The sequence below is a fragment of the Hydra vulgaris genome, chromosome 14 (genome assembly GCF_038396675.1).
Source record: "Hydra vulgaris chromosome 14, alternate assembly HydraT2T_AEP".
NCBI lineage: Eukaryota > Metazoa > Cnidaria > Hydrozoa > Anthoathecata > Hydridae > Hydra > Hydra vulgaris.
The window spans coordinates 15,564,458-15,578,992 of NC_088933.1; the positions used below are offsets into that span (position 1 = coordinate 15,564,458).

General features: G+C 29.8%; 2 protein-coding genes across 2 annotated transcripts; both read right to left on the bottom strand.

Annotated features, from left to right (window-relative positions):
* Positions 1 to 5,933: 5,933 nt before the first annotated feature.
* LOC136090941 (uncharacterized) lies at positions 5,934 to 6,617 on the bottom strand. The gene has a single exon (XM_065817919.1). The coding sequence runs from the start codon at positions 6,615 to 6,617 to the stop codon at positions 5,934 to 5,936; it is 684 nt and encodes a 227-aa protein (XP_065673991.1).
* Positions 6,618 to 10,186: 3,569 nt separating this feature from the next.
* Positions 10,187 to 12,366, bottom strand: LOC100210075 (PW peptide). The gene is made up of 2 exons (XM_065818303.1): positions 11,981 to 12,366; positions 10,187 to 11,903 (listed from the first exon to the last, which is right to left on the bottom strand). Exons 1-2 carry the CDS (start codon positions 12,039 to 12,041, stop codon positions 10,327 to 10,329), a joined length of 1,638 nt encoding a protein of 545 aa, XP_065674375.1. The 5' UTR covers positions 12,042 to 12,366; the 3' UTR covers positions 10,187 to 10,326.
* Between the last annotated feature and the right edge of the window lie 2,169 nt (positions 12,367 to 14,535).

Sequence of the window (14,535 nt, forward strand, 5' to 3'; positions counted from 1 at the left end):
TGCTTAACTTAAAAAGTAATGACTTGCAAGAACAATTTGCATGTTTACAATTATTACTTATAGAAAAGCCTCGTGTTTAACTTTATTTGATCTAAATGCTTATTATTTATTATTGGAAAAAAAGATCTTAGAGGAAAGTTAGATGTTGCAGGATATTTAAAAAATGTATTTGAGAGAAAATCAGTTTTCTACTTCATCAACAGTTTCTCATGGCAATTAAAGCTTTAGCATTATTTTAATAATAATTTTTCTCTGTATTTATAATAACGTTCAAGTTTTGCTATAAATTATATATACATATATATATACAGTACTGGTCATAAGTTTAGAGCCACCCCATTTTTTTTAGTTTTTTGCAGATTATAAAGCCATAACCCCAGTGCAGCAAAATAATATATTACTGAAACATGCAAAATATATTGTTATAACATTTTAGTACCAAAATGAGTATTAATGAGTAGGTATATATTAATGAGTAGGTCCACCTTTATTTTTAATTACTTTAGCCAACCGGTCTGGCATAGTGTCAACAAGCTTCTTGCAATCAACAGCAGTAATACTAGTCCAAGCGGCAGAAATAAAGTCCCAAAGTTCATGTTTATTACTAGCACGTTTGCCTGCACAGCGGTGATCAATTTCATCCCACAAATTTTCTATGGGGTTCAAATCCGGTGACTGGGGTGGCCAGTTCAAGACTTGAACACCATTAGCAGCTAGAAAATCTTTAGCCGCTTTGGACATGTGCTTAGGATCATTGTCTTGCTGAAAGATCCATGGAAAAGTTACAGGAAACAATGCTGTTGCTGAAGGTAGCAAATGCTTTCGCAAAATATCTCTATACATGGCACCATTCATGATTCCTTCCACCTGATGCAACTGGCTCGGCCCAAAAGATGACATACAACCCCATACCATGATGCTACCACCACCATGTTTTATAGTTCCCTGAAAATATTCCGGTTTATTTGATTCATTTTGACAACGCCAAACGAAAATACGTCGAGAATCATTACCAGCTAAATTAAATTTGGACTCATCAGACCACAACACCGTTTGCCAAAAAATAACATTATCTAAATACATTATCTAACGAGTGTACACATTCCAAAAAGTAGCACAAATAGTAACTGAATTAACCAAAACATCGATACCAATACATCATAAAGTTACCAAAATATGTTAAAATTTTCAAAAATTGGCTATAATATTAAAGAACTCATGAAAATCAATATTTTTATTTGGTTTTATACACAATTATTCATGAATGTCAATAGATTCGTACCTTGTCAAATTACTATATGCATTGTTATGCTTATAATGTTAACCTCACCATACTTATGCCGCAAAATGATGAAAAAAACAGGTGGCTCTAAACTTATGACCAGTACTGTATACAGGGCCGCCGAGAGCCTTCAAGCCGACCGGGACAAAACCTTTTTTGGCGCCCTTATAGATTTTGCTTCATATATATACTTAGCATAGAAGCAAAAACATACATTATGCTTGTATAGCTACTTTAACTTTATTTCATTTTTTGCTAACCACAGCATAAACAATTCCTAATTTAAATAAAATTTTCTAGCTTTTTTCGAAGCAAAATTATAAATTACTTCATCACAAGACAATGATTTCGCGAGATCATTTTCAATAGACAACATCATAAGATTTGAAAGTCACTCTTGTCCCATGGTGGCTCTGAAGTGGATTTTTATAATCTTAAGTTTACTAAAAGATCTTCCACCCTCTGCAACAGATATTGGCATTGTGTGAAAGATGCGCATAAGTATGCATATCGACGGGAAAATTGGTTGTAAACCTTTGGAATACATTTGATTTAAAAGATTGAAAGAGTTGCCTCTATTGAACAAGGAAGATGCTTTCAACCGGTCAAAGTGACAAATTTCCTCAACAAGATCATCTTCTTTAACGTCATTTGAATAGAATTTCGCAAGTTGACGAGCTTTGTCATCTTGTGAAGAAGGGTCTTCAGACTGAAGCCAGATAAAGGAAAACTGAAAAGAAACCACATTAAACCTTGATTGAATTTGTAGAATTATGTGGTCCAATGCCACGTTGAAAATATTTACTTCAAAATTCTTTTCTGTATTGGCGAGGTAGGGGCTGTATTTGATGGTCCCTCGTGGAGTTGGTACCTCGCAAGTTGACGAGCTTTGTCATCTTGTGAAGAAGGGTCTTCAGACTGAAGCCAGATAAAGGAAAACTGAAAAGAAACCACATTAAACCTTGATTGAATTTGTAGAATTATGTGGTCCAATGCCACGTTGAAAATATTTACTTCAAAATTCTTTTCTGTATTGGCGAGGTAGGGGCTGTATTTGATGGTCCCTCGTGGAATTTTTTCACTCTCCTTGTGCATTTCGTTTTAAATTCTGTATAAAAGCCTAGGTTTCCAGCCACTAGCTTTGCTTCAGTCAAAATACAATTCCACGAACGAATGCGACCTAGGTCATCTAGAAGTTGTTGAATGAGGATGACTTCTTCTTCAATGGTGATTGACTCCGACTGGAGACACCAACTAACACCATTAATATTTTGCAGTGTCTTATACCAAATGGTCAGGAGAACTACTGATTCAAATGATTTAAAATATTTTCCCAACGATTTCGCTTGATTTAGCATGTCCACAGTTAGGTAAAGTTGATTAAAGGTTCTATCCAAAGCAGCAATAATTTCTTGTGGTTTTTTCACTAAAGGTTTTACAGCTGCAATGTGGGCTGACCATCTAGTATCTGAGAGCTTGTGAAGTGATAAAGCAGTTTCTTCAAGAAGAATTTTGCCTAAGCCCTTTACGTGTTCTTTAGTTGCAGCCCATCTTGCTGGGCTGTAACTAAAGAACACGTAAAGGGCCATATTGCCAAAAAACGTTTTTGGATATGTGGATTTTATCTGCGAGAACACGATTCAACAACCAGTCATAATCGACCACGAAAATGTTGATGAACCACCCAACATGGAATCTATTCAAGATATCAATCTGTCTGTCGCTAAGCTCCAAGCGATATTTTTATTTCCAAAGAACACTGAGACGTGTCTAGTTTGTGGTAAATATGGAAAAAAAATTGAACTCTGGGATCAGATCATTAACAAAAAGTTAACCTGTCTTACTTTGTTATTATCAATTATATACTACGTTTATTTACTCTATATAACAATAAAACATGTTTGGTAAAATCATTGTCTTATTAATTACTAATGTTGGTATTACCCCAAAGTGGTGTCGCAATTACCCCGGTGGCTGGGGAAATACTAACACTGTGCTTAAATTACGAAAAACATTCATGTAACATTAGTAATGTAAATAATTTTAAAACATTACATATTAATTTAATGCAGAAAATTAGGACAAATCTTTAGGTACTTTCACCAAAATCGTAACTAACCTAAAAAAAATTATAAAAATCAAATTGTATTAAGGTGTCGGCATTCCCCGACACCTTAATACAATTTGATTTTTAATATTTCCCAAAATCACATTATATGTCTTTTTTTTTTACTTTATTTAAGTTGGAAGGGGGATTCCTTTTTCTAAAACAATGTATTCATCACTAGTATATATTGTAAAGTAGTAAAATATGATTTTTATTTATAATAATAGATTTCTTTTTTATTATAAAGATAAAAATATTCATAAAAATGAATTGTTTTTGATAATAGGGTGTGTTAACTATCTCCTTCATATCCACCCTAACACAAAGATACACCTCTTATATGAAGTGATGATGTATTTTTTTTTAATTTCACAAAAAGGCATTCTATTACGGAACAAATATGTTTTTCTGGGTGGTATTGGTGGTGGTTCGGCACCCCCTCTAGCCCTCTGGATAGACCCAGTGAGCAGAGGCCATTTTAATTTTGTAAAGCCCACTGTTATACCTAACTGTTGATACCAAGTTATAGGCATTTCGATAATAATTAGCAAAGTTATAACAATTTAGGTAAAGAAAAACTAAATTTTGACCACAATTTCTTCAACAAATCCACATATCAAATTTTTAGTACTAAAAACAACATAACTTTTTGTCTAATTGTTCGTATTTTATAATTTTTTTACCTTTAAATTACTGTATTAAAGGGCTTTCTCATGATATCTAATATCATTAGAAAGCCATAAGAAATAACATTTTAGTATACGAATAATTTAAAATTTTCATGCTACATACCTACATGAAGATCATCGAGTGATAAACTGGTGCTACTAATGTATGTTGAAACATTATTTGTTACAGTACTAATGTCATAAGATGATCTAAATTGAAAGATATTGTCTTCAATATCAGACATGGCTGCTTCATCTGCTGAATTTACACTAGCAATGTCACTAGTTTTAGCCAGCTGTTGCTGCTGTCGAATCCTGTTCTCTAAGAATTCCAGACCAATTTTTTTTTTTGTTCACTGTCTTTGATCAAAACTGTCTTAAATTTTGGATGGACAACTGCTGCTGCTATTAACTCAGCATTCATGATGTACTGACTGAGTCTGCTATCTATGGCAGCATCAATTTTTTCTCCTTTTGTTTGTTGAGACTTGGCGTGATCAAAAACCATTATAATCACGCCAAATGTCAACAAACCGTAATTTCAATTATGGAAAACTTTAGAACATTTACAGCCGGTACCGGTTTCAATTTCTTGATAATATCAAGAAATTGAAACCAGTGTCATGTTAATATTTTACTCCGTTAAAATTTTACTGCGCAGTAAATTTTAAACGTTGTAATTTTACAGCGCAGTAAAAATTTGACGTTAAAAATTTTCTACGCTGTAAAATTATAACGTTAAAAATTTTAAAGTTTGTGGGAGGGGCGGGTAAAAATATACATATTTTTTATAATTAGGAGTACTTTAATTTATCTTCCTATGAAACTTTTATTATTTAATGCATACATTAAGTGATGGTTTGTTTTCCAGGCTAGATTTTGATTCACTTTTTTATGTAAAGTTATGCATTTTCCCTTATTCTTAGCATTAGAAGATTTTACATTTAGGAACATATATCAAATAAGTTTACCAATAACTGAAGGCCATAAATTACTGACGTATATATCTGACGAATGGGTTCAGATATACTTCCAATAGGACTGTAAATACTTCTTAAATAATATGAAAAACAAGTTGAACCAACAACATTTTATTTCAGTACAAATTTTTCTCACTCTAAAGTTTTTAGTGACAAAACAACATTAAAATGATTATTGTTTTTATTTTCTAAAAGAATAGTATGAGATGTTAGTTGGTCAAGTTTAGTGGAAGCTGGATATTTCAGCCATGTTAGTTTTTGTTCTGTGAATGACCACATTGCTATATCGTTTCCGATAAGATTTGCAGTATCAAGAATCTCTACATTTGTGGCCCATATACCTGCGGATATACCACTTTTGGTGAGATAACTTTCCACGTCATCACTTAAATATCCTGATAAGAAACTGGAGCAAGGTTCTGTTATCATGTATTTCACAACCAGATTGCGAACACGTTCATTTTGACAGTCAGAACTTGACAGCAAAAACGAAATTGGTTGAAAAAAACAATTTCCATCAGCTATGCATGCATGCATTTTCAAAGGTACATCATTTTCTTTTCTATCAATAAGATCTGGCATAACGAGTATTTTGAGAGCAAGTTTTTCAGCAATTTTCTGGAAAATATCTTTTGAGTGTTTTGGGGTGTTTCATTAGGTCGAGGTGGCGTTGAAATTTATTTTTATCCCAACGTTCTGAAGATAATTCAGACATTTTTGAATGACTTTCCTTTTCAATAAATGATTTAAGATGATGTAGAGAGTTTTTTTTTTTTTTGCAATGTGTTATTCCCTTTACTGTTACTTAATAAGCATGTAGAATTTGATAAAATATCAAAAATTTTATATGGACCCAGCCACGAGATAGTCATTTTTGCAACTTTCCTATCATCTCTTTACAGGTTTCTTAAAAGTACTTTCTGACCAACACAATACTTTGATGTCGTTGCATGCTTTCTGTCATTGTCAATTTTTTGTTTCTTCTGTGAACAAATAATACTGTTCATGGCTTTTTCTTCAATTCCTCTTTTCATTTCTAAAGCTTTTTGTAAAACCTCTTTATTAGGATTATATTCATCATCATTGAGTCTATCTTTGTATTTTGCATCGATTGAAAGGCAGGGTTGTCGGTTATATGTAAGGAAAAATGGTGAGTACCCCATTGAATCATGCACTTTAACACGTAGAGAAAAAAAGTTTCCATCTAAAACTGACATCCAATTTTGAAAATTTTCATTTAAGACCTTAATGATTGCTTTCTTTATTGTTTGGTTCTGTCTCTCTACAAGGCCATTGGCTTGTAGATGGTAAGCCGGGGCAACATGCTGCTGAGTATCAATCATGCCATGCAATGCAATGGATACAGAGTTTACAAACTCGCGACCTTGGTTATTGATTTGTATTTTAAAACAACCATGACTGCATATAACTTTATAGAGAAAGAATGCTACTGATACTGCTGTTTTGTTGCTTAGAGGTTCAGCTTTAGTCCGTTTTGAAAAATAATCAATAAGAACAATCATAAATTTGAATCCATTCAATTCAGGTAATTGAATTAAATCCACACCAACTTGCTTCATTACTTGCTGTTCCACTTTAACAGTTTTTAAAGCAAGAGAGACTTTAAAACTTCTGTTAGAGGTTTTCTGACATCGCGCGCATCGATTTATTTGCTTTGTGATATCCCCCACTATTGAATGTCAAAAAAATTTTGAAAATATTTGCTTTCTAACAGCATTAAAGCCAAGGTGACTGGCTAATGCAGCAGCTTTCTCTGACGTTCCTAGACCCTTGTGAACTTCTTTAACTATGTTTAGTTGCTCTTCTCGATCTATTACCACAATCACCTCCAAGAAACAAAAGTTTGTTTGTAGACATTTAAATAAAAACAATAATTAGAACCATAAAAATGGTTTTGAATGTTAAAATTTGTTTTGAAATTTTGAATTAGTTAAAAAGTTTTTCTCACCATGCCAATATATTTTTTGCAATACATCAATTTGTTGTCTATAACTTCAAAGTTTTTACATTGCCTTTAAAGTTTGCCTTTTTTCTTCTTTTGTTTACATCTTCAGGAAACTTTTTGTCATTCAAATATTTCCTGATATTATGAAAGTTTATATTTTTGTACATCTTGAAAACGTAAAAAAAATAAATGCCAAAAACTGTATATTTAAAAAGTCAGTAAAATAATAACGATAGCAGTAAAATTTTAACGTTGAAATTTTTCTGCGCAGTAAAATTTTAACGGCTGTAAATTAAAAACGCTATACCGGTACCGGCTGTAAAACGTTCTAGAGTTTTTCACAATTGAATTACGGTTTGTTGACATTTGTCGTGACAATGTTATTGTCTGTATTAAACTTTATTCGAACCAATAAAGTACTTTTTTCCGAAAGTAATTCGTTACAAAGTAAAAAAGTAAGTCATAAAAGTAACGAAAATAAAAGTAAAATTACTACAATGTAAATGTAACTCGTTACCTGTAAAAGTACTGCAAAAAGTAACGAAGTATTGTAACGAAGTCATTAAGACTAATCCAAAGTAGCGTCCGTTATTGACCAACATTTTTGCGTATGATTTTATAGATATCATGAGACATAGAACTATATTCTACATAAATTGAACTAAAAATAACCAATAAATACCAAATCCAATTTAAGATATACTGTAATTAAATACGTATTTTATGGACGTCCATTTCATGCAGTTTAAACTGCGTAAAACTATCGTCTGTAAGTCGTCCGTTGGACGTACCATTCTAACCGTGGACGGACTGAATAGTACCCTTCTCTAGACGTCTTGCAGACGACGCATGCCCACTCTGGCAACTAAGTAAATTCTATTATTCTTAGGTTACTAAATTTTGTAATTTATTTCAAAAACTAGGTTATTAAGAAATTCAGAAGATTGTTTAGTGTCGTCAAAAACGACGAACCTAATATTTCATGCTTAGATCATATATTATAAACTGTTCCAAAGACAGAACTTTTTACAAAGAACTTTTCCCTTATTTAGTTCTATTGACCACACCATCATTTTAAAAAATATTTTAAAGAATACCATCATTTTAAAGATCTAATGACCACACCATCATTTTAAAGAACAGGTAATCCCTCGTGAGACATTCAAATCACTTCTGTATCTGATACAAAAGTTATTTTCCATATAAACTCAGCTTGTGATCCACATATAATTTTTATGACAGACTTGCGAAGATGTTTTCTAGAAAATTTCAAAAGATAACTTTAAAGAGTTTAAATTATAAAATTAGATAAAAACTTCTTCTGTAGATGTAACTCTTTACTTTTAAATCAATTTTAATACAATATTTAAAGGCAGTATAAAGACCCTTGTTATAAAGTAAAATGAAAATATAAAAAACCGTTAAAAACCTGCTCTTCCTATGAAATCTTATCCAGGTATGTACACACTTGAATGCTTCTTCAAAAAATGTTATATCGGTTGAACAAATATAAAAATCTCATCTCGTATTTACCAACATCAAAAAAATACACAGCTGTCAAGTTTGAATCCCATCTCTATTGTACAAATATAACCATGGTCGCTCCTTAAGTAAGCTATCCTCATTTGCTCAGTTAACCAAAACATTAAGTAAAGTTGTATCTTTTAATGTAACTGTTATTTTGTGTTCGAAAAAATTTTATTTGGCTAGTTTTTACCCTGAATCATCATCACTTCGAAATTTTCACACTTTTTGACTCATAAAATTTACATTTTTAGGTTTTCTTGTGTTTTAACATAATTTTTGATTTCTTTAATTAACACTCAACTTTATGTGATTAACTCCCAACTTTCTGTTTCTAACTTCCAAATTATATAGTGGTTGTTAACTATAGGGTTGAAAATTTCCCATAATTTTCAACTCGGGAAAATTTCCGGAAATTTATGAAATTTAAAAAAAAAAAAAGTTATTTTATAATTTACAGGTAAAATTTTATGTCTTATTTAGGCAGTTTTTATGGACAATTTTATGGTAAAGTATTGTGAAGTAGATTATAAAAATTTTAGAAAGCCCCCTTCATAAAACACTTTTTTTGATATTATTTTGAGTTTTTTTATTATAACTTTAAGTAGCAACTATGATACTTTGTTTTCAAAATTTTTTAAAACCGTTTTACTCTGTTATAATAAGTGCTTTTAAGACTTGTCTCACAAATTAACTGATTTAATGTTTTTTTAAAAAAATGCGCGATTCTTAAATTGATAAACTTAATTATAAAAATTTGACTAAAAGCTCGTGGGTCTTTATTGTTTTATATTTTTTTGTTGAAATATTGAAAGAATACCCAAATACTACGATAATAAAACGCATTTTTTTTGAAACAAAGAAATGAATTTTATAAAACTGTATAACAAACCATAAGTTTATTGCAATAAAAGATTTTTGAAATTTCTGGAAATTTTGAGCAAAATTTCCCGGAAAATTTTAACCCTAATTAGCAGCCTTGTTTAGAGTCAATTTGTTTAATAAAAAAGGAAAAAACTAAAAAAACTAAAATGATTTTAAAGTTATATAATTTTTTTAAAACTGCGTGTTTTGCTAAACCAATTGATTTTTAAATTGTGTCAACTTAAGAGTGTTTTGTGTCAATTTCCGACAATGATCAAGTGATACTTATTTTTTAAATGTCTAGCAAACGCTGCAAAAAAATAGTTTATTAAATATTTTTTATAATCTTTTTGTTTGTCTTGTGATAACATCAGCCAAGTTATTTTATTTGTTCATTTAATTTTACTATCTTCCTACTTGCGCCCTTAGCATCATTTTATCTAAAAGGTCTTATTTTTTAATACTTCCTGGTCTTATTTGTTCATACTTCCAGGATAGGATAGAGTTAAATTTTTTTGGTTAAATATTTTAATAAATCTTTAAAAACTTAAATTTGTAAATAAATCAGTAAATAAAACAGATTTTATGTATATATAAATAAATCTTGTTTTTAACTGGGAAGTTTATAGTTATATAGACAACGGTTTGTTCGGGATAACAACGGTTTGTTCGGGATAACAACGGTGGTTTGTTCGGGATAATAAACTATAAGTTATTTAACCTAAAATTAAATAGTCCTTATAAACCCTTTGAGTAAATTCTTTTACTGAAAATGCTAACTAAAAAAAGAAAAAATTTAAAAAAATATTTTATCAATTTATTATTATTCTACATAAATACATGTGATTTAAACAATTTTTGTGTTCTTCCCATAATCATTGAAAAGCATTGATACCTAAAAAAGTAAACATTCAAAATTATCTCCATAAAAGATTTTAAAAATCAGTTTCACTTGAATTTTCAGTTGAAAAATAATCTTTGAACTTTTTAAAAAGTTCAGCAATTTTGTCATTAATGTTTGAATTTTTATTGTCTTTTTTTTCCTTTTCATTTTCAAGCATTGTATTATCTTTAAGGTTATCGAAGATGGCGGAATCTCTTAAGATGGCGGAATCTTTTGTTGGAAAATTAACAAAACTGTTTTCGTCTTTTTTTAGCATTAGTGACCCTCGGTGCAGATTTTTATTTTCGTTGAGCAATCCTAGTAACTCAATCCTCTTTAAGAGAGAACCAATTGAGAGCTCTTCTTTGCGCCAAGGTAAAGCTGGGCTTTTTAATTCGTCGTTTTCATTATTTTCTAATAAACCTAATGATTCCATCTTATTCAAAAGAGATTTAATTGATATTTCATCTCGACGCCAAGGTAAAGCTGGGCTTTTTAATTCGTCGTTTTCATTATTTTCTAACAAACCTAATGATTCCATCTTATTCAAAAGAGATTTAATTGATATTTCATCTCGACGCCAAGGTAAAGCTGGGCTTTTTAATTCGTCGTTTTCATTATTTTCTAACAAACCTAATGATTCCATTTTATTCAAAAGAGACTTGATTGATATTTCATCTCGACGCCAAGGTAAAGCTGGGCTTTTTAATTCGTCGTTTTCATTATTTTCTAATAAACCTAATGATTCCATCTTATTCAAAAGAGATTTAATTGATATTTCATCTCTGCGCCAAGGTAATGCTGGACTATTAAATTCATTGTTTTTGTTATCTTTAAAAGATTCCAACCTTTTTAAAAGAGACTCAATTGATAACCCATCTCTGCGCCAAGGTAAAGCTGGACTTTTTAATTCCTTGTTTTCGTTATCTTTAAACAATCCTGATGATTTCAGCCTCTTTAAAAAAGACTCATTTGATAACTCATCTCTGCGCCAAGGTAGAGCCGCATTCGGGCCTTTTAAATCGTTGTTTTTGTTATTTTTATGTAATCCTATTGATTCCATTAACTTCAAAAGAGACTCAAGTGATACTTCATCTCTTCGCCAAGGTAGAGCCGCATTCGGGTCTTTTAAATCATTGTTTACATTTCTTTTAAGCAGACCAAGTGACTCCATTCTGTTAAAAAGGGAATTAATTGTAAGTTTCTCTCTTCGCCAAGGTAAAGCTGGGCTATTTAATTCTTCTTTTTTGTTATCTTTTAATTCATTGTTTACATTATTTTTAAGCAATCCTGACGACTCCATCCTTTTTAATAGAGAATTGATCATTGAAAGTTCATCCTTGCGCCATGGTAGTGCAGCATTAGGTCCGTTTTTTAAATTGTCATTTTCATTCTTTTTTTGAATTTCTTCAGATAACATATTCTTTTGAATTTTTTGATTCTCGTTAATTTTATCATTTCTTTTGTTATAATTATCGTAATTATCATTTAAAATAGTCTTGAGGTCATTAAGTGCTTTGTTCAAAGTTTTTTCTTTTTCTCTGTCAGAAACGTCATTTTTCAAAAAAAGTTCTTCGATTTCATTGGTTGTTTGGTCACTTTTCAAATTATCTGAAACTTGTTCCTCAGCTAAATAAAATAGTTTTAATGTTATATATTTTCTAAGTTTATGTAAAAGTGAAATAAATTAACAGAAAACAAGTTACCTTTATAAATTTGAAAATGAAGTATTAAGACGAGAAGGAGCAAACGGATCGAGAAAACCATATTTTGAGAATTTTTTTTTTATAGTGTTTGCGTCTTGCGATGAAAATTGAAACGTTTGCCTTTTAATGTTTAGATTAACAATAATAATCTTCACTGTATTTTAAATCTCTTTAGAATACAACAAAGACGTCCAATTGCGTGTTTTGTCAAGGTTAAACGAGTCTTGTAACCTTATCAAACATTTTTATCCTGTCTTTTGACGACTTTGATTTATTGAATTTATAAATTCAAATTACGATAGTTCTGATTCAACGCATATTACAAAGTATTGTTTAAAATCAGCGAAATGCCATCATCAAATGCCTCCGTAATACCATCATTGAATAGTTTGTTTTAAAAAAGTTTACGGATTAATTGTCATAGAAAATTTGTTTGACAAAAAAAAGTCTTTCACAACATGTAACGGACTTTTTAAAAACTGTTTTTAGACTACTCCATTTGCAATCTCTTTTGAATTTTTTTAAAATTATTTTATTTTATTATATTATTAGTTTAAAATATTTTGATTATAATGATTTAAAATAAATACAAAATTTATTTTTTATTCTTGTTTTTATCTTGTTTGATAATTATTTATTAAAAACCCATAATATTTTGGCGCAGAAAAATAGTTACAATGAAGTCTCTGTTAACAGGATGGGAATCGTTAATGAAAACGACGAATTAAAATGACCAGTTTAAGCAGAGAGAAACTTTTAACTGATTCTCTTATATAGTTGTTTGTATTATTTTTATTATCATTATTAAATGTTTTTATTTTATTTCGTTTCTTTCGAAAAAAAACTGTCAAAATTATAAATACTTTTTAGTTCAAATTTTTAATATTTTAATTCCCATCATTTTTAATTGTAAAGCAGATTATTTTTTAGGATAGGATAAAATTAAGCTTGGTTAGGTTTTGTCTGATCTTAAAGTCAACATACTTATCTTAACACAATTCAACATAAGAAAATCAGGGAAATAAAATAACTTTTAAATACAGCCAAAAATTAAAAGGACAAATAAAATGTATTTTGTATTTCTAATAAAGTGTTTTGTTTTGTAATGAATTTATTTTAAAGATAATTTTGCCAACTCACCAATAAAACTAGTGTGTTGGGAATTTACAAAGAGAATCGAAAAAATATAATGATTGTTTAGTATTGTTTATTAAATATATGCGGAAGTTGTATTCGTTACTTTCATATTGCATGTGTATAAGTTGTTTTGCCTCTTTTGATGTTGAATCTGTAGATTCAATATTGTATCTCATTTTTCAAACAAACTGATGAGCTGCATAGTTGCTCAAAATAATTGAACTTAATTTAAACTGTTTTTTTATAAAATAAATTTTTAAACTTTTGTAAGCATTTAGATACTAGAAACTTTGTCATTTTTGAACTTCTTTTTAATAAAAAAACAAAAAAAAAATGTTTTTCGGCATTAATTGTGGATTTGATATTTTACGTTGGTATAGCTTTGCAGGATTACCTCCATAATGTATTAACTTCTGGTTAACGCATTTTAAATCGAAGAAAAAATATCAAGAAACGGATTACCTGACGCGTAAATATAAGTCCGATCAAAACAAATCAGCACTCCCCCTCCCCCGCCCTATAATGAAATAAATAAATCTAGCCACACAATAATTGTATTTAATTAATAAGAGTTATGAGCTAACTCAAAAAATCAATAGCGCGTAGTCAATGATAATCGTAATTGTTTGATTTAATCGGAAAACTACGTTACGAGTAGGATGACGGAAGAGAAAACAAAAGTTTATTAAACACATAACAACAAACGCAAACACGGAATAAAATTATGGTCAAACCATTTTTGCATTGTTCTTCAGATTTTTACTTCAAGTTTCGCAAATTTTTGAAAACATTTTGAAGCAAGGAAGTAGTGATTTAAGTAATATCAACTCGAAAACCCTAAAATGTTTCTTTCTATGTTAATTTAAAAAAAAGGTTTTAAATATATAAGGTACACCACTAAATGTTTGCTGAAAATCTAGACAAAATTTTTTTTGATTTTTAGTTCATTTGATACATAACATTTTGTATATTGATAATATAAAAAGTTAGTCATAAATTTTTTTTCGGGATAAATTTATTCAAAAAAAAAAAAAAAATTCCATAGCAACGACAACAATGATTGCGTTTTTCTCGGTTTTTGAAACATATCAAATTGAAAACAAGGTATCTAGTGAAGCAGCCATGCAAATTATTTCAAGTTTCCTGAAAAATGTTTCTTATATTATTTTTTAGGGAACGATGCTTCAAAATTTTAAATCTTTTTTTTTCCAAAAATTTTTTGGCCTAAAGGTTTTTGTTTATTATTTAATATAAAAGAAGTTTTATAATTTTTGACACATTTTTATAATCTTTAAATCCAATAAAAGTTGACTTACATGTCTAGAACATGTGTAAAAAATTTCATGAGTTATTTATTAATATATTTCAATTTATTGTGTTTCGAATTGAAACGATTGTACAAAATAGCATTCTCAGTT

Excerpts from the sequence above, each read along its gene's own strand:
- LOC136090941 (XM_065817919.1), bottom strand. The coding sequence starts at position 6,617 with ATGAAGCAAGTTGGTGTGGATTTAATTCAATTACCTGAATTGAATGGA.
- LOC100210075 (XM_065818303.1), bottom strand. The coding sequence starts at position 12,041 with ATGGTTTTCTCGATCCGTTTGCTCCTTCTCGTCTTAATACTTCATTTT. Across the intron at positions 11,904-11,980 it reads TCATTTTCAAATTTATAAAG|CTGAGGAACAAGTTTCAGAT; the intron begins GTAACTTGTTTT and ends TATTTTATTTAG.